Source organism: Myxine glutinosa, chromosome 9 (assembly GCF_964187855.1).
Source record: "Myxine glutinosa chromosome 9, kmMyxGlut1.1, whole genome shotgun sequence".
NCBI lineage: Eukaryota > Metazoa > Chordata > Myxini > Myxiniformes > Myxinidae > Myxine > Myxine glutinosa.
The window spans coordinates 118,568,209-118,595,867 of NC_136269.1; the positions used below are offsets into that span (position 1 = coordinate 118,568,209).

At 46.4% G+C, this 27,659-nt stretch overlaps 1 protein-coding gene across 9 annotated transcripts in view; it reads left to right on the top strand.

Annotated features, from left to right (window-relative positions):
• Positions 1-27,659, top strand: part of LOC137435041 (uncharacterized) — an 85,008-nt gene that overhangs the window by 42,656 nt on the left and 14,693 nt on the right. For all 9 annotated transcript variants that reach the window (XM_078784810.1, XM_078784811.1, XM_068128413.2 and 6 more), the window contains 5 exons: positions 219-340; positions 7,207-7,324; positions 11,811-11,957; positions 15,274-15,498; positions 16,289-16,498. In XM_078784810.1, coding sequence (XP_078640936.1) covers positions 219-340; positions 7,207-7,324; positions 11,811-11,957; positions 15,274-15,498; positions 16,289-16,498 — 822 coding nt within the window. The remainder of the gene's footprint in view (positions 1-218; positions 341-7,206; positions 7,325-11,810; positions 11,958-15,273; positions 15,499-16,288; positions 16,499-27,659) is intronic.

The following is a 27,659-nucleotide window of genomic DNA, read 5'->3' on the forward strand; positions in this document are numbered from 1 at the left end:
ATTTAAATTTCTCTAGAGAAAAATAGTGGCAGTGTGAATTTAGGGATATAAACTCAGATGGTAAATTTCGCTTAGTCTTTTGATAACATGCCTCTAAAGTGCAACAGATGATTCCACAAAATGCTATGAATCGTAAGATATCCTCCATAACTGGTAGCTTCCAGTGCTTGTGACTGTGGTGGGGCTTTGATTAAGACGTTAACTGATTTATCGGTCAGGTGGGTGAAGACCTCTTATGGATCTGGGACAAGTCAGGCCAGCCATGTCTTCCAGAGGACCAAGCGGCCTCCAAGAAATCCGATTGTCTTCCTGAAGCCGAGGGAAGTGAGCACAATGAAAGGTACCGACTGTTCAAGGTGGTAAAGTTGAAGTCTTTAATTATAATTTTAAAATCTAGGATTACTTGAACCGATCATTTTTTAAATTTCACTTTTTTTCATCCGAAGAAGAGCCTCCCGGAAGACCTAGAGCACAGAATGGATCAAGAAGCATCATAACAAAATTAACAGCAAAAAGAGAAAGGGGGGGGGGGGGGTACCAACAGCAGGGCCGATGGACAAAATAGAGGGAGATGTGGAGAAATATGGGATGTAGGTAAAAATGAGTCTTAGGGGAGGATGTATGAAATGGAACCAGATGGATACAGAAGGAAACTCTCAGGAAGCAAAAACTGGAAGTTTGGGAAAGGGTGGGTTTGGTTGGGTGAAAAGTTGTGGGGGAGGAGGGTTGTTAGTTAATGGGGATAGAAAATATCATTATTTTGAATGGGAGATGGATTATTATTTCATATGCAGGCTGTTACTGCTGGTTGCATCATTGCTGTGAGCGTGGCTGTGCCGCTGATGTTTCCAGTAAGCTGGTACTCCTTTTGAGGATGAACCAGGCTGAGTCGACCCACCTGGTGTTATTTAACGACACAACAGGGGCTCGAACCTAAGATCATAAGGCCACCTTAACCATTTTGCCAACGCCAGGCTTTGAGAGGGTAGTGAACAGTTATCTTGATGATCTGGAGAGAAGAATGAGATTGAAGTGAATGGAAGTTGGTTCCACAGGCAAGAAAAAATGGGAACAAATGATCCTGGTTTTAGGTAGTTTCACCAGAAGGGGGTTGATGGTGGACCGTGTGCATCCTGCAGAAACCGGGGGAGGACAAAGCACGGAAAAAGCAGAGCGTGCACGATCAGAAAGGAGGTGGTAGAAACAGAGATCATAGACCTATCTGCGATGGTAAAATGATAGGCCCATAGACTTGGCTTCATCGAGGGATATTCCAATAATCTTGAAGGCCTTGCTTTCCACGGCATCAAGCTGAGCAAGATGTGAGGCAGGTGCGCCAGCCCAGAGTGGAAAGCAGTACTCCACCAAGCTGCAGATGAAGGCCTTGCAGAAAGCAGTACTCCAACTTGTGATTCTATTCAGGTTTGAAGTGAGGCAAGAGGAAGCTGACTGCCTGTCCTGAAGGATGAGGGATTGAGGGGTGTCATGGCAGAGGGTGGAGTCGACAGAAAATATATGAAGAAGATTTTTCAGGGCGATCGTTGATGACGATTATGAATAGGACTGAGCCCAGAACACTACCTCGACAGGGAAAGGAGATGTAAAGATTCCGTTAAGAGCCACACGTTGGCTTCGAGAGTGGAGGAAGTCAGAAAGCCATGTGGTAGAGGTGGCCTTGGATTCCATAGGCAGAGAGTTTTGAGAGCAAGGCACGATGCCCGACTGTATCAAAAGCACAAGGTATGTCCAGAGAGATTGCCCTGCATGTCATGTCCATAAATTGGTGGGAGAGTCGAAGCAGCATGTCCAGGGTCAAATTAAAGTTTCTGACTTGAAAATCACAAGAAACTCATTTTGCAATAATTGTTCGTTTTCCATTAATCGTCCAACACTTCCTAAAATCCCAATTCACCCCTCCCCTCCTAACTCCCCCCTCACCCCTCCCATTCAAATCTCTCCCTCACTCCTCTCCTCCGAAACTTCTTCCTCACCCCTCCCCTCCTAAACTCTCCCCTCCCCCCTCCCCTTCAAATCTCCTCTCCCTCCCTTTTTGCTCCAATTCTCCCCTCACCCCTCCTCCTCAAAGTGGCTTCCTCCCCACTTCCTCTCCCTTCCAACTCATACCTACATCTCTTCCAACCTTCTTCCTCACTCTTCCCCCCCCCCCCCTCAAACAGCGCCTCACTGTGCCTCATCCAATAACCATCAAACCTTTTGTCCTCCTCATCCTTCCCTTTCTCCCCTCCTAAACTCTCCCCTCCCCCCTCCCCTTCAAATCTCCTCTCCCTCCCTGAAGATGGACTGAAGGAAAAGATGAACAAGTGGAAGGAATGTATGTATGGAGACAAAAGGTCTGAAGGTGAATATCGGAAAGACGAAGGTGATGGCAAGTGGTAAAGCATATGGTGAGGTGGAAAGAACTGGGAAGTGGCCGTGTGCTGTGTGCAGGAAGGGTGTCGGAGTGAACTCCATTCAATGTACAATGTGCGCTGAGTGGGTTCATCAAAAATGTAGTGGTCTGAGAGGGTCATTAACCAGTGTGGCAGCTACATTCAAATGTAAGGTGTGCACAGAGGGAGCTGCAGATGGAGGAAATGTTGAGTTGGATCTTTGAGACGGCGTGAAGCTGGAAGGTGTGAAAACATTTTGCTACCTCGGAGACATGCTGAATGGAGAAGGTGGATCAGACTCGGCAACGGTTGCTCGAGTGAGATGTGCATGGAAGAAGTTTCGGGAACTGAGTGGCGTGCTGATGAGGAGGAGAGTGTCGCTGAAGCTGAAGGGAAAGGTGTATGCTGCATGTGTGAGAAGTGTTATGATTTATGGGAGCGAGACATGGGTAATGAACGTAGAGCAGCAACGAAGGCTGGAAAGGGTGGAAATGCGAATGGTTCGATGGATGTGCGGAGTATCGTTGAGAGAGAGGAAGACAAATGAGGAATTGCGAAAAATGATGGGAATATTGCCTGTGATTGATGCTGTGAAGAGGAACAGGCTGAGATGGTTTGGTCATGTGTTGAGGAAGGATGAAAGTGACTGGTTGAGAAGAGTGATGGAAATTGATGTAGAAGGAAGTAGAGGACGGGGAAGACCGAGAAAGACTTGGCTAAAGATGGTGGAAGAAGAAATGCGGGCAAGGGGGTTAACAAGGAGAGATGCAGAAAATAGGGCAAAATGGAGAAGATTGTCATGGGGACCGCAAGGCTAACCCCCACTCTAGCAGGGAAAATGGCCTTAAAATGCATGTTGTTGTTGTTGTTGTATCCTTCCCTTTCTCCTAGCTCTTCTGAAATCTCCAACACACTATCAACAGCTCTCCCTACCTCCTCCTCCTCTTCCTCATCTTACCCTACCCCTCCCCTCCCCTGTCCTGTATCCGATGCTCCCCCTTCCTCTTCCTCAACGGTATGGACCTCAAACATCCGGGGCCTTCGTCAAACCTGACTGATCTCTCCATACAGGTTGCTTCTGACAAACCAGACTTGATCTGCTTAAAATAAACTTTCCTCCTTCAAGATGTCTCTGATTCCTTAATATCTCTCCCTGGTTACTCCCTCCTCCGGTAGGATAGACCTGAGTCTCCTCCTGGTGATGGAGTTGCTATCTTTATCAAAAACTCTCTTGCCCTCTCTCGCTCTCCCTGCACTGCCCTCTCTCCACCCCACCCCCTGGAGTACCTCTGGTTACGGCTTCCCCTCTGCTCCCACCTTTTGTTCATATGTGTTCTGTACCATCCTCCAAACAGTGATGACTCCATTTACATTTCGCTGTCTGACAACATGGATCAACTTCCATCAACTCATCCCAACTCTCTCTTCCTCATATGTGGCGACTTCAACTGTCACCATGCCAGCTGGCTGGGTGTGGGTACCTCTTGCACCAGCCATGGCACCCCAGCAAAAGTCTTCTGTGACTCATTGGGACTGACACAATCTGTCAATTTCCCGACCCAGATCTCAGTCAATGGAGCATATTCTCTTCTAGATTTGGTTATGACAAACTTCCCTGCAAATGTCTGCTGCTCTTCTGCTCCAATCAGTTCTTCTGATCATTTCCTTGTTAAAGTGGACATCTCTCTGGCCATTCTCAGAGAGCCTCCTCAGCGCCGACGAGTCTGGCATTCCCCTCAGGCCGACTGGCACGGTCTGCAAGCAGCCATCAATCATCTGGACTGGTCTCCCATCTCTGCTGCCTCTGACATCAACTCATCCTGGGAGTTCTTCCAAAGTAAACTGCTCTGTCTCATGCACAGATTTATCCCATCTCGTCTTCAGTTGTCATAATCTTCCTCCCGTCCATGGTACACGGAATCTTGTGGTGAGACAGTTGCCATGAAACAACTTGCCCTATCCTCATGGAAGGCAAATCCAACTGAAGGCAATCTCCATTCCTTTCACAAAGCTTGGAACAAGTGTGTGTCTACCCTCAGGAGAGCCAGTAAACAATATCTCTCCACACTGAAGAACTCTCAAACCTGTGTCCCTCTTCCAAATCATGGTGGGTCTGGTCAAATCTGTTTCTGGTGTGTGTTCCCCCTCCAATCCTTCCATCCTCTCCCTTACCTCAAACGGATACACGGCTGACTCCACACATGAAAAAGCTGAATGCCTCAACTCTGTGTTTGCATCAAAATCTTGTGTCCCAAACCCATCTCTCTCTGTGCCCAACTTACCCAGTCGTACCCAGCTGCTCCTGGACTCTGTGTCCTTCTCTCCTGACAAGATGGAAAAGTTTCTGTCAAACCTCGACTCTGATTCTGCAACTTGAGCACACAGCATCAGCCCGCGGGGCCTAAAATCCTGCTCTGCCACTCAATCTCACCCTCTCTCTGTTCCCTTCACCCTCTCTTTTGCTCAAGGTCATCTGCCATCAGCTTTGAAATCAGCCAACATTACCACTTTACATAAGAAAGGTGCAAAAACAGATCCTTGCAACTACAGACCAATCAGCCTGCTCCCAATCATCAGCAAAGTCATGGAATCCATCATTGCTTCAGATATCAAATCCTTCGACCTCTCCAATAGCTTGATCTTTGATCATCAATTTGGATTCAGACCAGGTCACTCTACTCTGGACATGCTGATTCTGCTGTCTCAACAATGGATGTAGGTCCTCAACGCCAAACAGGAAATCAGAGCTGTCTCCCTTGACATACCACGTGCCTTCGATATGGTCTGGCACACCGCGCTGCTCTCCAAACTCTCCTCTTATGGTGTCCATGGAAACCTCTACGCATGGCTTCGAACTTCCTCACCGGTCGCAGTCAGTGTGGCCATGAGTGGATTTCTCCCATCTCCCCTTCCTGTCCAGGCTGGAGTTCATCAATGCAGTGTTCTGGGCCCTGTGCTTTTTCTGGTCTTCATTAATGATCTCTCAGACGCTACGGAAAATCCTCTCTATCTCTTTGCTGATGACTCCACTCTCTGCCGCTCCATACCTCATCCCTCAGATCGGCAGTCTGAACATGTCTTTGTTGTTGTTGAAACAAGTTGAACATGTCTTTCAATCCTGACAAATCTCACACACTCACTTTGTCTCTCCGAAAAGACCGTCTGGACAACCCTCACATCTACTTTCTCAACAATCCTCTCCAAGAAGTTCTGTCACTCAAGCTTTTGGGTCTCACTATCTGCCATGATCTTTCCTGGGGAAACCACATTTCCATGCTGGCCTCCAAAGCCAGTCGCCGACTGGGCATCCTCCATCGTGCGAAGTACTTCCTTGGCACCTCTGAGCTCCTCTGCACATACAAAGCTTTTATCCGCAGCTCAATGGAATACTTCTCTCCCCTCTGGGCTGGTGCTCCTGCCTCACACCTAGCTCGGCTTCACGCTGTTGAAACAAAAGCTCTCAGAATCATTGGAATCTCCCAAGATGAAGCTAACTCTGAGGGCCTTTCACCCACTCACCGCAGGCAAGTAGGTGGTCTTTCTGTCTTCTACAGACTCCTCTCCGGCCTTGCTCCCCCAGCTCTGTGCGTGCTCTGTTCCCCAAATATTCCTTCAGGTCGCACAAGATCTGCCAGCAACCCTCTTCTGGTGAAACTGCCAAAATCAAGACTCTCTGCTCACCTTCACTCTTTCATTCCTCTTTTCTCCCGCCTCTGGAACAAACTCCCTCACTCTCTTAAGTCCCATTCCTCCCTCCAGGTCTTAAAAACAGCTGTTCACCACCATCCCTTATCTTCCTCTATCCAAAACCTTGATCTTTTCTACCCCCGTTAATTCCCCTCAGATCCACTTTTTTGAAATGCCGACTTCTTTTCTGGAAGTCCTAGCAGTGTCCATTTGTTTTATACCTCTCCCCCCCCTCCCCCCTTCCCATTCCCCTTGCCCCCATGCCCTCTCCCTCCCACAGATCTCCCGATGTCCCTGTTCTCTACTGTTGTATTTGTGTGCTTCCCTCTCTCTCTCCCCATCTTGTCTCCCGCTCCCTTTAATTTTTTATGTTTTATGTGTCCGTTTATGTTTTTTTTGTCATTAATGATAGCTCCTACACGAGCCTCGATCTTGTATACAAAAAAAAGAAGAAAAAAGACCGAGTCTGAAACCACATTGATTTCTGATATCAGGCCGTTGGAGAAAAGGAAGGATTTTATGTCAATTGCAATGATCTATTTCATGAATTTGCTTCTAATTGGAAGAAAGCTAACAGGCTTTTAGTCAAGATGATCCATTTTTGCACCAGGTTTGTGTGTTGCAGTGATATTGGCCAACTCCCAAGCAGATGGAAATTGAGGCAGAGAGAATAAACAAGTGAACAGAGCAGAAAGAGAGAGCATGGGCAAGAGCAGGTTTTTAGGATACATGCACTGATGCTGTCTGGGCTTGTCGCAGAATCAGAGTCTAGGTTTGCCAGAAACCTCTCCACCTTTTCAAGTGGGAAAGACAGTATCCAGGAGCAGTTGGGTGCAAGAGAGTAGGGTTGGTGTTGGAAGTGAGGGGTTTGGTGGTTACACACGATTTGAAAGCAAACATAGAATTGAGGCATTCGGCCTTCTCACGAACTAGGGCTGTAAAAGGAGGAATTTGAATCCAAGAATGCGGGCATTAACCTGATCTGTATATCGACCCCGATGCTCATTTTGATCTTAAAATATTGAGTTGTTATGAACCGTTGGTTACTTCTTTATTATGGCATGACACCGATCAGTCTTGAGCTCTTGCCTTTGATTGGATTTTGCAAGTGGACCATGTCTTCCTGCAGTTTGTGGCAGTTCTGTAGTGCCTGGGAGGAACTCCGTGACTGGCTGGTTGATGTTGAGGCTCTACATTGGGAAAGTACGGTTGGAATGTCAGAGGAGCGACGTCAGCAACTTCTCATGGTGAGAAATATAGTCTTCGGGTGATATGGTCCTAGTATATGTTCAGAATTTTCCTTCCCCCTTCATGTAGTGGGTTTATTGGGTCAAGATGCATTGTATGGGAACCATTAGTGAGGTTTTTTCCCCTTTTTCTCCCCGTTTCCGATTTAAGTACACGCGAACGTGGGCACACGACGACTTGACCAAATCCGCAACAGCCGCGTTTCTCGAGCCTTCCCTAATTTGCATATGCGCCCCAAAACCCCATTCAAATCGCACGCCATAACCCAACTGCCACACACATTAATCACAGGAACAATCTATCTGTAATCATCACATGATAATAGAAAATCGTTGAAACTCTTTTATTAATACTCCACTTTATTTGAACATTATACATGCTCACTGTACACCCTCTCCATTACTCAAAACACGACGCGGCCACCTCAGTACGACCAACCACGATGCCTCAACCAACTACGACTACCGCCTCAACTACAGCCCACCCGCAATGCACCTCCATCACTATTATACTTCAACTGTGATCACCATAGATGCCCACCATCGCCTTCAGAATGTGGGAAAGGCAGCTCGAGGTCGTTTTACCCCCCCCCCCCCCCTCTTCAGACCTCATTAGCACGAAGAGGGAATAAGCGGTGATCGGCTTTGGCCATTAGCGCCACATTAACAGCCCGGCTCCGTTCACTTATAGAAGCAATTAGGCTCCTATTGTCGGTTCATGCTCAAAGCACAGCAAAAGATGGTAGCCCTATGTTGATCGGGAACCTCCAGTCCGTGGCACGGTCAGGTAGCAGAATGGGCATTTGTTGTGATTGGAGTCTTGCGTGTGCGGTGCCAATGCTTGGAATATCAGGAATCCACTAATAGGCATGATGCAAGTACGTTAGCCACACCTAGTGTCGCTTTTGAGCCATACCCAGGCCCGCTCCTGCTCGGCCGCTATAAAAAGCAGTGTTCTGGATGAACAGGAGGATCTTTTGTCTGGAAAGGATCCTTTTTGGCTTGGTTGGCAGTATACAATAAAAGGCAGGCAGGTCGGAGCTGGTTGGAACGAAGCTGGAGCTGGGAGCAGGAGTTTGCCATTTGTGGGGCGGAGTGCTGGGTGAGTGAGGGAAGGGCCAATCATTCATTAGGGCCAAGCCAATTAACACATGCACACACATCAAGTTCTCTCATCTCACACAATTAAGTAAGTCTGTGCCCTCACACCTCCTTCTCTCTTTCTTCAAATTGTTTACTTTGGACGCAGGATCTCAACAATGAAGGCATTGCTGCTACCTGTTCTTTTCAGAGCGAGACCTACAGATACGCGCCTCTTTTCAGTTTCCTCCTTACACCTCACTCGCACCCCTCACCCACACCTTGGATGCCAAGCAGTATTCCTTCTTTGACACCCTCTCTTAGCCTATGGGCAGCATGGGCATGACGGCCTGTGCCCGATTAGCAAAGACTTCGAAACCACCTCGTTCTGCTCTAGCTTTCTTTTCTCTCTACCCTCAGCTGATGTTTCTGATGGGCCCTTGCACTGTGTTTTAGATTGGCAAGGTATAGGTTCGGTATAGCGCTGCTCTTTCTTTGTCTCTGTTCTTTTTGCTGTACATTGCTTGCACCCTCCATTGCTTGCAATTGCCCCCTTGTATGTGTTTTCACCCACCCTCCCCCCCCCCCATTTTTTTCATTGATTGATCATTTATTGTTTTTACATTGAAGTGCTTAAACTACATCGCATGCTCCTCCTTGGCTCTGCACTCACACATTGTAAATAATCCCCCCCCCCCCCCGCCAACCCCCTTATTGTTTAACTTCTTACAATCTGTCTGTGCTTGTCCTTTCCTATATTGGTCCAGCACCATCTGCACCTAGTGTTAGCCTGGGAGATTTTAAATTCCCCAACTAATTGGCTCTAAGCTGCATATTCGGTGTGCATCAGCAGTTACTCGGCTGTATCCAATGAAGATCATAATATAAGAGTAGTGCATAACTGAGGGTGCAAGACCCGGTTGGAAAACCACATGACTTCAGGTAAACGGTAAATTAGACTGAGGATCCTGGGGGAACCTGGTGGACTAATTGGCACTCGTGGTTAATTAGCAACCTGCCATGCTACGGAGTTATCCATGCTCGGTGGCCTCAGACCCAGTAAGTCCAGGGGGAACCGAGGCTCCCCATAGTAAGTAAACTCCGAAACCCGGGGCCGTAACAATATGTTTTTGAGCAAAAGATGAGAGGGTTAAATTCCATAGCGTGGAGTATAATTACCATCTACATAATGCACACAGAATGGGTGTGTTTGGGGGTGGGGGTGGGAGGGAGAAAGTAAATGAAGAAAAATGTCAAGGAAAGGAAGATGAGAGGAAAAGGGAGGGTGGATGGATGACTGGAGGTTGAATCGCTAAGGGGGAGGGTGGGTAGAGCACCTGACCAGACTCAGTTGTGTAATGGTTAGTTAGATTTTCCGCTCCAAGTCTCGATGGTCAGTGGTTTGAGCCAAAACATACCAAAGACTCCACAAATGGTACATGCTACTTCCACTGTGAGAGGTTGATCCATGCCGTGGCCAATTGACAAGTGAAGGGAAACCCGGGCACACCTATTTGATCAGTGCTGCTACAAGTGAATATTGCTGACATAGCTACAGCCACACAATATCTATTTATTATAATAGATGCTTCCTCATAGAGCATGTCATTCCATGAAGCAAACATCAAGCCACCTGCACTATCATGTAGCGCTTACTTGTGGACAGCAAAGTCCCCAATGTAGCACCAACTCTGGCAAAATTATCAATTCCCACCTTAATCTACATGGCTATTTCATCATCATTATATCTAGGATTATCTGGACCTCAGCAATATTACTTGAATAGTATGGACTCAAGGGTATACCTTTGTGTCGTAGGTCTTTTGGTAGACCTATATCGTAGGTCTTTTGTGATAATAGCACAGGTGAACAGCACTTCAGTTTGCAAAATATTCTCAAGGGTCCATCTATTTATTCTGTGAGCAAAAAAGATTTTGACCTCCCTCCCCTCTCTACACCCTTTTCTCGCATTGACTGGCTCTTCACCCATATACACCACATAGACATCTATTCCCTGTCCTGTCTTCAATGTCTCTTATCGACCCCAGTCAACACTCAATTGCACTCGTTGACAACACTCATTTCACTACAAACTTTCATCCGTGCAATCGTGCATACATAATAAATAGATGGGCCCAAAACATCTATTCAGATCAGCATTCTCCAGATGTAGCACTTCCTGCTGGCATTGCACCAATTGGCGGAATACGTGAAACCCGATTCTATGGCGAATCAAAAACCCAGAACCCAAACGGAGGCAAATAAAACTGTCTAACAACACACAACAACAGGCATTTTAAGGCCATTTTCCCTGCAAGAGTGGGGGTTAGCCTTGCGGTCCCCATGACAATCTTCTCCATTTTGCCCTATTTTCTGCATCTCTCCTTGTTAACCCCCTTGACCACATTCCTTCTTCCACCATCTTTAGCCAAGTCTTTCTCGGTCTTCCCCGTCCTCTACTTCCTCCTACATTCATTTCCATCACTCTTCTCAACCAGTCGCTTTCATCCTTCCTCAACACATGACCAAACCATCTCAACCTGTTCCTCTTCACAGCATCAATCACAGGCTCTATTCCCATCATCTTTCGCAATTCATCATTTGTCTTCCTCTCTCTCAACGATACTCTGCACATCCTCCGAACCATTCGCATTTCCACCCTTTCCAGCCTTCGTTCATTACCCATGTCTCGCTCCCATAAATCATAACACTTCTCACACATGCAGCATACACCTTTCCCTTCAGCTTCAACGGCACGCCCCTCCTCGTCAGCACGCCACTCAGTTCCCGAAACTTCTTCCATGCACATCTCACTCTCGCAACCGTTGCCGAGTCTGACCCACCTTCTCCATTCAGCATGTCTCCGAGGTAGCAAAATGTTTTCACAGCTTCATGCCGTCTCCAAGATCCAACTCAACATTTCCTCCATCTGCAGCTCCCTCTGTGCACATAACACTTCAAATAACACTTCAAATAACACACAAATAAAACTGTCTTATGGTCTAAAATCGATGCTGGTCATAGTGACTCCAGCTCCACTGAATAATGTACGTGCAAAACGGTGGCCATCCATTATCTTTGCATTTGGAAAGTTTTCCAGCAAGCTTGGATTTGCTGGGAAGGCAAAATGCCATCGCACTCGGGTAGTTTTAAAAAATATAAAAACTGCAGCGTTATGGAAAGACAACCGTCAATATAGAGCATGAAAATCATCCTCCGAGACACAAGCCTGAACATTCCGCCACGACGCATTCCACTCGATGTAACCGCAATTATCCTCTTTGAACTTCAGCAAGTTCCTATTTTAAGGTTCTCTGTGTGTGTGGTATGTGCGCAGCCTATCGGAGAATGTAGGAAGGATCCAAAAGCACTAACGTTTCTTTACCATGTGTCTACTTTCCTCCAGGTGTATTCTGTTGAGATGGGCACGTGGGAAGCTAAAAAGCATCAACTGTGGACCCAAGGCAATGAACTGAGCACAAAATGTCCAACACTAGATGCAACTGTCCGAGTCAAACTGCAGGAGGTGGAATACAAGTGGGAGGGTGTGCAGGTAAGAACGACTTGGTTGTTGTGTACCCCCTCTATACCCACCAAGTTGCGGAACGTGGCAATTTGCTCCAGTTAATTATTTTGTTTCCTGCTGCCCTCATCATGTGATCATTCTCCATCATCGTGGGGAAGTGTTTTGCATTCTTCCGATATTGCTGTGAAAGGCTAAATCCTTCATTCTTTTCAATTCCGGTTATTACTTACACAAAGATGGTCGAATTTTTATTAGCCCCTGTTGGACTTGGTCCGAAACGGGGGCTTATTGATTGGGTCTCGTGCACGCATCCGCAACCATATCTTGGACATGCATTTACCGACCATACTTGGCGCAAAGACAATACATGATGGTATACATATGCACATCATTTTGCTTCGCGATACGGTTAAAGATGGCCGACTGGCGGAAATTTTAGTTGTAAAAAAAAACAACCAATGTTGAACACGTCCTCAACCATTTCTCGGACATGCATTTACCGATCATATTCAAACTTGGCACACAGAACAAGAATGACGGGTTACATATGTATGTCATTTTATTTCGAGATGAGATCCAAGATGGGGAGAGGGAGGGGAAGCACACAAGTACAACAGCAGAGAACAGGGACATCGGGAGATTTGTGGGAGGGAGAGTGCTTGGGGGGAGGTGGCATGAGAATAGGGGGGCAGGGGGTGGGAGAATTAGAATCTTTTGTTGGAGAGGTATAAAACACATGGACACTGCTAGGACTTCCAGGAAAGAAGTCGGTATTTCAAAAAAGTGGATCTGGGGTGAATTAACGGGGGTAGAAAAGATCAAGGGTTAGGATTATGGTTCGGGTTAGTTATTAGTTAGGGTTAGGGGTTTTGGATGGGGGAAGATAAGAGATGGTGGTGAACAGCTGTTTTAAAGACCTGGAGGGAGGAGTGGGATTGAAGAGAGTGAGGGAGTTTGTTCCAGAGGCGGGAGAAAAGAGGAATGAAAGAGTGAAGGTGAGCAGAAAGTCTTGATTTTGGCAATTTCACCAGAAGAGGGTTACTGGCAGATCTTGTGCGACCTGCAGGAATATTTGGGGGACAGAGCACAGACAGAGCTGGGGGAGCAAGGCCGGATAGGAGTCTGTAGAAGACAGAAAGACCGCCTACCTGCCTGCGGTGAGTAAGTGAAAGGCCCTCACAATCGGCTTCATCGCGAGAGATTCCTTGTTCTTGTTCCGATCTTGTTCTTGTTCAATTATTGTTCTAAAGACTAGTTCTAAAGTTCTAAAGTCTTGTTGTTGTTCTAACCTTGTTCAAAGAGATTTACCGATCTTGTTCAATCTTCACGCAGATAATTAATGATTGCTTACATATGCACGTCATTTTGTTTCAACATCAGATCCAAGATGACCGACTGGTGGCCATTTTGTTACTTAAACGTGTCCCCATCCATTACTCGGACATGCATGGACTGATTTTGTTCAAACTATGCACAAAGACAATACCTGAGTAATGAGTATACATGAGCAGAAAATTTTGTTTTTTTATCCGATCAAAGATGGAAAGTAGATTGGTGGCCTTTAACTCCGTTCAGCAAAATTACTAAAACCACAGCGGGGGCTATGACATTTGATGTCTGTTTTGTCTTGTGTCCGCCAGTTCTCCGCAATGCAGCCTTTTCAAAATATTTCGTGTTTTACTGAAAGAAACCCTATTTGCATATAATTGAAATTTTAAGCAATTTTTATTTGCAAGGCTGCGAGCTGTCGCCTGCACCCTGGCCAAACTCCAAATTCCTGCTCTAACCTACAGGGGGCACTGCATTAGCGACACAGGCGCATCCCCACCCCATCAACTAATGCTACGCATAGCCATGCGTTGCTTAAGGAATAAGAATAAAAAGAAGATTGGCAAAACTGTTGCAGATTGTTCTTAACCTGTAATAGCTCTGTCATTCACAAATGTTTACTTCCTGCCATACTTGGAACATTTTTGAGATCACTGTTTAGCCCCTGTCACACTTAGAACAATGAGAGTGATAATTATAATATAAAGTGTGTGTGTGTGTGTGTGTGTGTGTGTGTGTGTGTGTGTGTGTGTGTGTGTGTGTGTGTGTGTGTGTGTGTGTGTGTGTGTGTGTGTGTGTGCGCGTGTGCGCGTGCACGTGGTACCCGACACTAATTTATTTATTATTATTATTTTTTTGAGGGTTGCCCTGCAGGGATCTTTAACGTCTACTAACTAATGCTAGCAGATGGGACACCCAGCTATAACATCGCATTTTGTGATGCTGCACCCTACCTGTGATGGAACCCAGACTAGACACCTACTGCATTGCATTACCTCTGTGCCATCTCGTCAGGACTCGCCCGCATCCTCCCTACATTCTGACATTTCATGCACCCATGTTCATCTTCTCCACATCCTCATACCTTATGTGCAAGAAAAAGAATGGGCGACTATCCCCTTCAGTCAGTGTTGATTGACATTGTGCTAAGATATTTATTGAAGCCCTTTTTCATTGTGGTGTTACTGCAGCAGAATGTTACTGTTACTGCAGGAATGGTTCGGTGGATGTGCAGAGTATCGTTGAGAGAGAAGAAGACAAATGATGAATTGCGAAAGATGATGGGAATAGAGCCTGTGATTGATGCTGTGAAGAGGAACAGTTTGAGATGGTTTGGTCATGTGTTGAGGAAGGATGAAAGTGACTGGTTGAGAAGAGTGATGGAAATGAATGTAGAAGGAAGTAGAGGACGGGGAAGACCGAGAAAGACTTGGCTAAAGATGGTGGAAGAAGAAATGCGGGCAAGGGGGTTAACAAGGAGAGATGCAGAAAATAGGGCAAAATGGAGAAGATTGTCATGGGGACCGCAAGGCTAACCCCCGCTCTAGCAGGGAAAATGGCCTTAAAATGCATGTTGTTGTTGTTGTTGTTGTTGTTGTTGTTGTTGTTGTTGTTACTGCAGCAGAAAAGACTTCTGGTTCTCGTCACCGCCATCATTGTAAGTGTCTGGGACTTTAGACTTACAGGCTTTAGGCTTACATCCCTGCTTGGCAGACCCCAGATGTGAGTGTGTGTATGTATGTGTGTGAAAGTGAATTGAAGATGAACTCATCTAACAATTTAATAAACAGGAAGTAAATTCCTGCGTGGGGCTCGTGTGAAAGAATTCTGACTCAACCCAGGACTCTAACCCACGAACCTCATCACTATTTGTGTGTTCATCAAAGAAAAGCTCTTGGTTCAGTCTATCAAAAAGTCTTCAAAGCTTTGTAACATTAAACATTTTACTTACATAAATTTTTTTATTGACTGCATACAATATCGGAGCAATAATGGCACTCCTATCTTTTTACAGAAACTTCTAGAAACAGAAACTGGTTCCTCCAAGATGGCCTCACAGGCCCAGGGGCTTACAGAATTCCTGTCGCAGGGCATGATGGGCCGAATAGTTCAACTGAAGGAACGGGTTTGTGAGCTCAAGAACTGGCTGGGCGATGCTGAACTACTTGTGTTTGGAGGCTGTCTCGAGCAAGGCCATCACGTGGGGAAACCCACACAGGCACAGCTGCAGGATTTCCAGGTTGGGGATTCTTCCCACGCGTGCATCGGATGAAAGGGGGTCGAAGTAGTATTGTGTAACGCAATATGCCAATTTGGGAACGATGCCTTGCTCGTTCTTTCTGCTGGAGGGTTATGTATGTCCAAGGACAATACTTTGTTACAAACGAAAGTGTATAATCCCTTAAAGATCAAATTTCATCCGAGATTTGTCTACGGATCTGATGCATTCCCGTGCTGAATTTGTCTCGCCGCCTGATCCAAGGCTGGTCCATCTTTACAGCTCGACAAGGCTGAGGCTTTTTGGTTTGCATAAGCACTTGCTGATTCGCCTCATTTTATTTTATTATTTGCCGAAGAGGAAAACTGCAAAAGCTTTTCCTTAGTCACGTCGATCCGTGGAGCGCCGTGCATTTATCCCCAGTCACGGAAGCTTATGCCCATAAGAGCGTTGAAGCTTGTTTAATTCTGGCAGCACGGCCCAGCAAACTGCCTCGGTTTGAAATGGAGACACGGTCTCTTATTCAATGCCATGAAGGATTTAGTCACAATTCCAGATGTCCATTTCGAACCGACTGCATTTCTTCCTTTATATAATGGATAAAGCTGTGCTTCTTCCAATACATGCCCGGAATGAAAAGCATTTAGCTCAAATCCAGATGAGCATTGTTTTTTCTTTCTTTTTATTTTTTTTTTAACCACCCCCAACCCTTCCCACCCCAATTCCTGTAGAAGATGCTTTGGTGACCTTGGATGGCTGATCTGGTACGGTCAGTCTTTTGCAAATTTAAAGCTGAATTTGCTGTCTGCAGGAACTTTGCCATCAATTACGGCAGCGCAGATCTGGGATAACAGCGATCCTGCAGCTTTGCGTCCATCTCCAGGATGGGTCGAGGTGCGAGGAGCAGGTCAATGAGGATTTGCGTCCACTTTCGGTGAACCTATTGAGACGCTGGGAAGCCATCGTCCTGCAAGCCGTGCAGTGGCAAGCTCACCTTCAGCAAAGCCTGGACCCTCAACTGGTACAAAAGCATGCACGTATATGTGTATATGTGACTGGCTTTGGCAAAAGCAGACACTTGGGGGCAAAAATATAAATTGAGATTTTGATATCATCTGATTCCCCATGCTTTTCTCTTTCGTTTTATGTACATACATTATGTTAATTGGATGAAAATTAACGAAGTTATGGTATTTTAATGACAATTATATTTTCGATAAAACAATGGAGATAATTAGGTTCAAAGCTCACAATACAGTTCACACGCACAAATAATGTGCACACGTAGAGCTGTTCATTCATACCAAACATGTATGTCAGGAATCTCCTTCGAATTACGATGTATGGCTTGTAGTAAAACATCGAAATTTCGCGATCTTCGTGACTTTCTGAGCACATTTTGAGAATGACATTTTAGATTCTTCGTCGAATTTCACAACTTTTTTGTTGTTTCTCGGAAAAAGGTTTTGGTGCATAATAATCTAGAAAAGTTACTCTTTCTATCCATATAAAAATCTCAATTTCGTCCCTGTGGTCATATTTTGACAATCTTCGGCTTTTTCTCGCTAAGAGAAATGCAGACAAGTGTCTGGTTTTGCCAGAGCGCGTTATATATATATATATATATATATATATATATATATATATATATATATATATATATATATATATATACAGTCATCCCTCGCTATATCGCGGTTCACTTTTCGCGGCTTCGGTACATCGCGGGTTTTTCTCGCTAGTATATGTAAAATTATATCGCCGATTTTTCGCTATATCGCGGGATTTTGCGGTATAAATGTATTTTTATATACTATTATTTTAAATATTTTTGTGGTAAAATAAGCATTTTCTAGCCTAAAAAATTAAAAAACGTAAAGAAATAAGAAAAATACAGTATTTAAAACATATTACAAGAAATAAAATACTGTACATAGTGTACAGTAGAAGGGTAGACAAAGAGTCGTGCGTATGGAAAACGCCAGCACATTCATCATCGTCATCACCTTCATCGTCATCAGTACTGCACAGCTAATTCATCATCATCTTCATCACGCAAGTTGTAGTATTGAAGAGCCGGGGCTCTTGCTTGATACGGACGAAATGACGGGCAAGACACAAACTCGTCCGAGAAGATATTTATTCTCAAAACCAACTCGGGAACACTGAAAAGCCCATTTATCGGGCTGCATTATAAAGCACAACCAGAAACCGAAAGCCACGCCTCTCAAGCGTGGCGTGCTTCGGTGGTCACGTGATCAACAGGTGTAGCTGATTATACCCGCAAAGCGCGGCACGCTTTAGCGGTCACGTGACCAGCCACTCTCGCGCCGGGAATCCCCGCCGGTGACGTCACCGGCTGGAGCAAGGAGATTCTGATGCTGGTCTTGCTTGGGGAACCCATGGGTAGCTACAGTATCTTCAATGGTGAGTACCCATTAGAATTTTATATGTTGTTAAAATTACGTATGTTTAAGAGTGTAAAAAGTGTTTAAGAGTATAGGAAGTGTTTATAAGAGTATGGGAAAGGTTAATAAGAGTGTGGGGAGTTCATAATGCTTTAAAATATATATTAAAAAAAAAAAAAAATATGGTCGCTACTTCGCGGATTTTCGTCTATCGCGGGGGGTTCTGGAACGTAACCCCCGCGATAAACGAGGGATCACTGTATATATATATATATATATATATATATTTTTTTTTTTTACCATTATATATATATATATATATAATGGTATCTGTAATCTAGTCCTGGTGTTGGGCTAGCGGCTAGGGTGCCAGCTTAGGATCCCAGGATCCTGGGTTCGAATCCCGGTCGATCGCTGAATTAACACCAGGGGGGTTGACTCAGCCTGTCATCCTTCCGAGGTCGGCTAATTGAGTACCAGTTCACTGGTAATTCCCTGTGTGTCGTAAAAGGCGACAAACAGGGTTGGCGGCAGGAAGGGCATCCGGCCGTAAAACATTGCTTCAAAAAGGGGACCAAAAAACAACAACAACCACGGTCCCCGAAAAAGGCCAAACCCCGCTTTGCGGGGAAAAATGGCCTCTAAAGGTGGTTTTATCTGTAATCTGGTTCTCCAACCTCATGAGCGAACATCATGACGTCATCGCCATGCATGGCCGCATTGCCTGCAAAGCTCCAGAGGAACCATCTAGCAGTGCATCATTATGGATTATAAATTCAGATACTGTCACAAGTGCATGCAAAACTCACAGTTACCGACCGACCTTTCGAAGGCTCACTGCGTTGCCCTGATGAAGCCCCACCTTGCTGGCGGTTCTCCACTGATGATATGAAGGTCGCATAGTGACTGATATAAAAACCGAAAGGTTCACAGAGTTACAAGTGTATGGAAGGCTCACTGCGTTGCCCTGATGAAGCCCCAACAAGGGCGAAACCAGGTCGGTAACTATGAGTTTTGCATGCACTTGTGACAGTATCTGAATTTATAATCTATAATGACGCACTGCTAGATGGTTCCTCTGGAGCTTTGCAGGCAATGCGGACATGCATGGCGATGACGTCATGATGTTCGCTCATGAGGTTGGGGAACCAGATTACAGATGCCATTATTAGTAACTCCCAACCACAACCAGGTCGACTCCATATGATGAGTGGATACCAGAGATAACGTTACCGTGTGGCAGGCGGTGCTTATCGCTCCCAGCAAGGTGCAGCAGCAGCTGTATGGGATACCTTGCTGGCGGTTCTCCACTGTTGATATGAAGGTCGCATCGTGACTGATATACTGTATGTATGTATGTATGTATATATATATGTATATATATATATATATATATATGTATATGTATATGTATATGTATATATATATATATATATATATATATATATATATATATTTACGTGGTCCTCCCGGTGACTACCTGGTCTCGGTGACCCCCGGACCATGAGAGAAACTCCGCCAGAAAGATCTATTATTTATACGCTTTCGCAACGCAATCCATATGAATTCCAGTCAATAAGAAACCCCCACACCAAGGATCCAGAGTAATCAATAATATATTCCCCCAAGGAATCAACCATCAACAACCATCAACAATCCACAATCAACAATCAATCACCAATGTGATTACGATGGCCATCTTATATATGTGTGTGTCCCCTTTCCCCACTCCCGACCCCTTGGGTACTCACGACCCCTTTTGTCTGTCCCTCACAATGTCTCTGGGCCCCTCCTGACCAAGATGATGGTCGGCTTCTCCGCACACGGGCGGTTGAACGGACCCTTCCTGACGTGCTTTCACCGGGCACGTCCCGTACCGGGAACAACGGCTGCAGCGCGCACCTCCTGGCCAAGCAAAGCGGGTAATGTAAAGCAGGCAAAGCAACACGCGGCTTGCCCAGCGCGCGCGGCCCAAGGTGCGACCCGTACGCGGCCTTGTAGACGGCGAGGCGAACTGTGCCAGCTGCTTGGTTCCGTGCACGAACCCACAGTGACTTGACGTGTCAAAGGGTAGTTACACGTCCCGGTAACTCCTCTCGCCAGACGGGCTTTGAAACGCCGATTCTCTTACGTTGCTCAATCGATACCGCTCGCGTCCGAGCTCGGCCAGGAAGAAGAAGAATCGTCGCGTCTCCAGGACCTCGTGTCTTTTTCTTCTTCCGTTTCCGGTCTCCTTTTTCTCAGAAGGGCTCCTGACCCTTTAATCACAACAACCTTTAATCGACTACACATTGATAAGCAAAGCCCGGAATAGTAATTCACATACATTCACATAAATATGTAACACTCCCCCCCTTCAAGAAAGAAAGTTTGAATCCAGCGAAAACTTTCTTTGCCGGCCAACTTGGATAAACAAACCAGATAACTCACCCCCCCCCCCCCCCAACTCATCAGTTCCCCCTAGGCACAGTCATCACTTAAAAATAAAGCAACAAAATTTCACACGATCCCCTCGATTAATTCCCTCTGGACCAAGCGTCAACCACTTCTAGTTTCTCTTGAATGACGGTTAAGAGGTGGTGACCAAAGCCCCCAAATTTAAACCTCTCTATAGCACTTTTTCGGGAGGCCCAGCGGAATATTCCCTACATGGACGCCTTAAGGAATGTGGAGTTCACGGTTAGTCCGGGGAGGAAAGTTCATTACATGGACGCCTTTAAGAACGTGAAGTTCACGGTTAGTCCGTGCAGGAAAGTTCACTACCTGGACGCCTTTAAGAACGTGGCGTTCACGGTTAGTCCGTGTAGGAGCCCCGGCTCGGCGGCTCCCCCGTATATAGTGCTTCAACTCTCCAGACTCCTAACCGTTACGGTGGGACCCCTTGTCCCAGCCGTTACCTGACTGGCGGTCTCTTTCTCGGCCAGTGCTCTGACATTCATTCTTTCGGGAGGTGCCGTAACTCTGGGAGCCTTCATCGTAATATCGGCTGCTGCCAACCCCAAAACTACTGCCAAGTTGTCCTCTTCTGTAGACCTCTCGATGCCTACGAAAGGCCTTCCCTACTGTTATGGTCCGACCTTCCAAATCCTTACCATTCCAATTCTTCTCTGCCTCCCTGGCGTCTCTTGTGCTTGCAAACGTGACAAAGCCGAACCCTCTTGACCGTTGCGTTTCCCTGTCTTTTACCACCCGCACTTCCACCAGCGGCCCATATCTGTTGAAGACAGAGGTCAGAACTTCTTCCTCTGTGTGGAAGTTCAGTCCCCCTACAAATAACTTGGAACTTTTGTCGCCATCCCGAGCTGGTGGGGTGTTATTTTCCCTGCTGTGCTCTTTACCAACCCTCGGGTTACCATAAATTTGCCCCCCTGCCAAATCATTCCCGATAATCACAGATACTCCCTCTACAGGAAGCGTGGCTTGTAAACCGACGGTGACCGGTCCTGACACCAAATCGGATTCCAAATGGATGACATGAAGTGGGGCACTAACACAGCCACCGATCCCTTGTAACCGAACACTATCACCAGTTGCGGTACTCTTTGACAATGGCAAAATGCCTTCAAGCATTAAGGATTGATGGGCTCCTGTGTCCCTCAAAACCCTAACCGGTCTTGGGTTAGTCAAGTCTCCCTTGAGTGAGACCAACCCCTCATAAATAAATGGTTGGTAACTCTTCTGTGGGCGATTTCTTACGTTTGCCATCGCATTCGGAGTTGTACTAGTCGGACTCCGCTCTGGGTCTTCCCTTTTCATGAGGTAACAACTGGACATCAAGTGTCCAGGTTTCTTGCAAAAAGCGCAAGTAGGCCCGGAGGAAAAACTCGTGGTCTGCCTCGGGCCCCCCGAAAAATAAGTTTGTCTTGGGCCCGTAGCCCTCTGATTTCGAACAGGTGGGGTATCCGCGTTGTCCCCATAATCCTCTCGAGGCCGCCGCCATGTATTGTCGTTCTCCGCACCTGCTGTTCCCCACCTCCCCTGCGGAGATCTAGGCGAGGAGTTAGGTTCGTGGACCCCTATCCGGTGTGTTAAGGCATAATCATCTGCCAGGGTGGCTGCGTCCCACAACTTCGGTACTTTCTTTTCCTGCAGGTACACTTTGATGTCCTCGTGGACACACTGTTGAAATTCCTCCACCAGGATCAAGTCCCGCAATGTTTCGAAGTCTTTCCCGACTCCTTTTGACTCACACCACCGATCAAACATGTTTTCTTTCACTCTGGCAAACTCCACATGGGTCTCACTCTCCCTCTTCCTGGCATTCCTGAATTTTTGCCGGTAAGCTTCCGGAACCAACTCATAGGCTTTGAGGATGTGCTTCTTCAATACCTCATAATCTGCACATTGGTCCATTGGTAGCGCCGAATAAATCTCTTGAGCTTTTCCCACCAGCACACTTTGCACTAGTATGGTCCAGGCCTCCTCCGGCCAGTTTAACTGTCGAGCCACTTTCTCAAAGTGTGGAAAAAATTTAGCGACTTCCTTTTCACTGAAGGGTGGAACCAGCCTCACATGTCTGCCCACATCCCAGGTGTTCTGGCTAGGTGTTGACCCCGTCAGCAAGGGTGGTACCTCTCCCCGTTCTCTCATTAACTCCAGCTCCTTGAATTTAATTTCTTGCTGAAGCTCCATGTCACGTTCCTTTAATTCCCTTTCCGCTTTTCTCTCCTCTGCTTCGAGGTCCCTTGCAGCTCTCCTCTCCTCTGCTTTTCTCCCTTCTAACCTTTCCTGGAGTTCTCGTTCCACTCTCCTTTCCTCTGCTTGTTTCTCTTCTCTCCTCTCTTCTGCTTTCCTTTCTTCTTCTGCTCTTTCCTTTTCTGCTTTCCTTTCTTCTTCTGCTAACCTTTCCTGGAGTTCTCGTTCCACTCTCCTTTCCTCTGCTTGTTTCTCTTCTCTCCTCTCTTCTGCTTTCCTTTCTTCTTCTTTAATCCGTTCCTGGCTCCGTAATTGCAACTCCAGTTTCCGGAGCTCAACGTCTTCTGGTTCTTCGGGTAGCCACTGCCAGGCTAACTCGTCCCATGTTCCTACTCCCACCATAGACTGTATCACCGTGGTCTGCAACTCTGCCTTCCTCAAATTAGTTCGGACCTCCAAGTTAAAATGTTTGGCCAATTTCAAGAGGTCCACTTTTAGTAACGCTCGGAACTGTGCCTCACTAGGTGTTACCGCAAAGTTCTGTGCAACAAATGCCATGGTGACTATCGTTAACACCTGTTAACCTTCACCCAAGACTTTACCACAATTTCTCAAAAATTTACCAATTAATAATTAATTAATAAATTTTAATTAATAAAAACTATTATTTTATTATGTTATACAATTTTAAATCCCGGACGAGCCCCCAATTCTGTTACGTGGTCCTCCCGGTGACTACCTGGTCTCGGTGACCCCCGGACCGTGAGAGAAACTCCGCCAGAAAGATCTATTATTTATACGCTTTCGTAACGCAATCCATATGAATTCCAGTCAATAAGAAACCCCCACACCAAGGATCCAGAGTAATCAATAATATATTCCCCCAAGGAATCAACCATCAACAACCATCAACAATCCACAATCAACAATCAATCACCAATGTGATTACGATGGCCATCTTATATATGTGTGTGTCCCCTTTCCCCACTCCCGACCCCTTGGGTACTCACGACCCCTTTTGTCTGTCCCTCACAATGTCTCTGGGCCCCTCCTGACCAAGATGATGGTCGGCTTCTCCGCACACGGGCGGTTGAACGGACCCTTCCTGACGTGCTTTCACCGGGCACGTCCCGTACCGGGAACAACGGCTGCAGCGCGCACCTCCTGGCCAAGCAAAGCGGGTAATGTAAAGCAGGCAAAGCAACACGCGGCTTGCCCAGCGCGCGCGGCCCAAGGTGCGACCCGTACGCGGCCTTGTAGACGGTGAGGCGAACTGTGCCAGCTGCTTGGTTCCGTGCACGAACCCACAGTGACTTGACGTGTCAAAGGGTAGTTACACGTCCCGGTAACTCCTCTCGCCAGACGGGCTTTGAAACGCCGATTCTCTTACGTTGCTCAATCGATACCGCTCGCGTCCGAGCTCGGCCAGGAAGAAGAAGAATCGTCGCGTCTCCAGGACCTCGTGTCTTTTTCTTCTTCCGTTTCCGGTCTCCTTTTTCTCAGAAGGGCTCCTGACCCTTTAATCACAACAACCTTTAATCGACTACACATTGATAAGCAAAGCCCGGAATAGTAATTCACATACATTCACATAAATATGTAACAATATATTGTTGTGGATATGAGGATTGTGTTTTTTTTTTTATTGCTTTATTCTGGACCCTCTTGCCTCCAGTTGTGTATAAAGGTCAAAGGTCGTTCCGTAGTTATTTCATAAACAATCACGTTAGCCAATCATAGATTTCCCCTTTGTTGACAGTTATTTCCTTATTCTGTGTATTAGGCTAAGGATTTGTCTTCCATTAATTTAAATACTCCATTGCACCAAGTGAAATAAGAGTAGATTCCCTTCACATTCCCCTTCCAACCATTGCCAACTGCATTCCCTCAAAGCCTCAATTGCCAACTGTTCCCTCCGCGACTCCATTCGCCACGAGGTAGGCTCGGAGAAGAAGGGGGAGGAGCTGCCGAATCCTGGGCGTGCCCGCCCCTCGTCATCAAGGGTGGAGCCAGAGGGCCGTGCCGACCAATCAGGGCCGAGGCGAGCTCACCGATGGGCGTGTTCTAGAGGCCGGCGGCTTGATTTGCCCGCGGCGTTATAAAGAGCGCGCGCGGAAGCCGTTGACCAGAAGTGCGCGAAGAGAAGGCGAAGCGAAGCGAGCAAGAGAGAGAGAGGGAGAAAGAAGCAGAAAGAGGGAGTCAGGGCGAAGCAAGAGAGGAAGAGAGGGAGTCAGAGAGAACAAGTGCCAAGTGCCAAGCCTGAGGACAAGTAACAAGTGCCAAGCCTCAGAAACAAGTGCAACCACCGCAGCTTTAAACCACCACAGCTTTGAGCTTCGACGGCAGTTTTCGTCCGTGGCTGCGAAGGAACGGCGGCTGCTAAACGTGCCGATCGACCAGGGGGCGGCGGCTGCTCACTCCCGGCCTGACCGTGCTCCGGTTCCAGTTTTCGTCCTCTCCCTCCAGCCATCCACCTCCTGCCATTCCTGTCATCATTCCCCGCGTGAGTCTGTCTTTGTTTGTTCTGTCCCTGGGTGAATTAAGCCTGTATAGATAAGCTAGCATTTCACTGTGTCACCTTTCCTCTTCTGTATTTTATTTTCTTATCCTTCCTTCTTCCTTGGTTTCTTTCAATTGTGTAAATAGTAAATAAATCATATTTGTATTTCTTACCCTTTGCCTTTCTTTCTTCTTTACATCCTTCGTCTTAGTCTTTTCCCCATTGAATATCTGTGGCGCGATTCGGCCAACGTTCAGGAATCGGGTTAGTCGGGGTAACTGTTTGGGCGCGGCGGCCATCCGCTCGGCAAACAACATCCTCGCCGCGGTCCCGTAACAATCTATATATATATATATATATATATATATATATATATATATATATATATATATATATATATATATATATATATATATATATATATATATATATATATATATATACATATATATATATATATATATATATATATATATATACATATATATATATATATATATATATATATATATATATACATATATATATATATATATATATATATATATATATATATATATATATATATATATATATATATATATATATATATATATATATATATATATATATATATATATATATATATATATATATATATATACATACATACATATACTGAAACGCAAAAGAAACTTACCACCTTTGAAACCTTTAAATATCAACAATAACACTGCGTGTAGTAAATGTGTGAACTTATTTGTGGACAATAGTGTCCTCACTGTCAGACAAAACGGTCACGGATGGTCACTTGAACCTTCAATGGTCACTTCATAGCACAGCTGTTGAACAGCCGTTTTGACTGTCAGTGATTAGCCAAGGGGTGCGGGATGATTTTAATGAGCTGCACGTGATGTCTTGATATTGGCTTTAAAAAGGCCAGTGCAAAATGGGCATTTCAATCAACATGCCACTGTTGCGGATATGGGATTTGGCCTCCATATCCGCTTGTAAATATTCCCCTATTTCCCCAATACTCCCCAACTATCCCCAATCCCCCATTCCCTAGTCCCATTGTCTGTAAACAACACTCTGTAGAACCGACCTTCCCCTTTTTCCCCCATTAACTGTCGTGCCCAGGTTCACCGCATCTCACGTAGACAACTATAGGACCTCTTGCTAGTTATTCTTAGTCTATGGCAGTTAAGGACTCGTTTCCATTAATTCTGACTCTTCGTTGCACCAGAATGTGATTGTATGGCACCAGTAGTGAGTTTAGGACCTCCCCATACCTCCTCCCATCTTCCTCATGAAACAACAACAACTACAACAACAGCGCGCGGGGAGTGTGCGTCCTCACACCGGCTTGGTTAGCCGCCATTGCCCATGTGCGCCGACGGGGTTACCACGAAGGGGCTGACTGTCGGCCCCTCGTCAAGGGCGGAGCCCGGTAACCCCCGCACCCAATAAGAAGCAACGGGCCGATTCCATCTGGGGCGGAGCTAACGAGCCGAGGGCGTGTCACTCCCCGCTGGATATACGCAGCGACTTACCGGACGTGACGTCAGATGCGCCCCGAGCTTGAAGTAAAGAGAACCAGTCGCCACCTCCGAGCGCTGAGAGACCTCCCGCATCTCTGGACCGGACCGGGTCGATTCTGCCCCTGAGCCAAGGTGCACCTTGAGCCTCGACTACCTGCCCTTCCTTGCCATCAATCCCGGTGTGAGTCAGTCTTGTCCCGTTTATCTGTCGTCTGTCGGGGCTACTATAAGACCGTATTTAAGTGCCTACCTTCCTATGCTGTCTCTCTCGTCCTTGTAATCTAACGTTCCGAAATATTATAACCTCCTCCGGAGGTCTTGAGAACTGTACCCCTGGTGTCGTGTCATTTTAACCCAGCCGTTGTGTCCTTTCCTCAATTGATTTAGCGTAGCGCGACTCGGCCAACGTTCGAGTATAATCGGGTAAACTGTGCAGACGCGGTCATACCAAACCGCTCGGTAAACCAACATCCACAACCGCGTCTGTAACACCACGATTGTCAAGGGATAAACGGCAGCGTGCCCTGGGCATGCTGCAAGGCGGACTGAGCTACCGTGACGTGGCACGTCGCCTTGGCTGTTCACACCAGACGATATCGGCCCTGGTGGACAGAGACACCCTCCACAACTCTGCAGATGACAGACCTCGATCAGGGAGGCCAAGTCACCACTGCACAGCAGGACAAAAAGACAAGAAACTTACCACTTGTTTGAAATGTAATAAAATTGTAACAGTTCAAAATAAAACAAACCAACAATTGCTAATTGAAACATTGGCATTTTATTGATGACATGTCAAGTTTTTGACCAAGATACACCATCTCATCAGTTTGTTCTACAGTACAGAACAGCACAGGGTGCAATGTCAGTCCCCTTTCAATAGCGTGTGTGGCCACCATTGTTTTGGATACAGGCAGTGCATCGTCGGCATATACTGCCTACCAGTCTTTGGATGGATTGCTGCTGGATTCTGTCCCACTCAGTCCTCAATGTCTGAAGCAGCTCTGCCCGTGTCCTGGCCCTGCCAACTACGCGTCTCCCAAGCTCATCCCACAGGTGCTCTATGGGATTCAGGTCAGGGGAGAGCGCAGGCCACTGCATGGTGTTGATGTTCTCGCC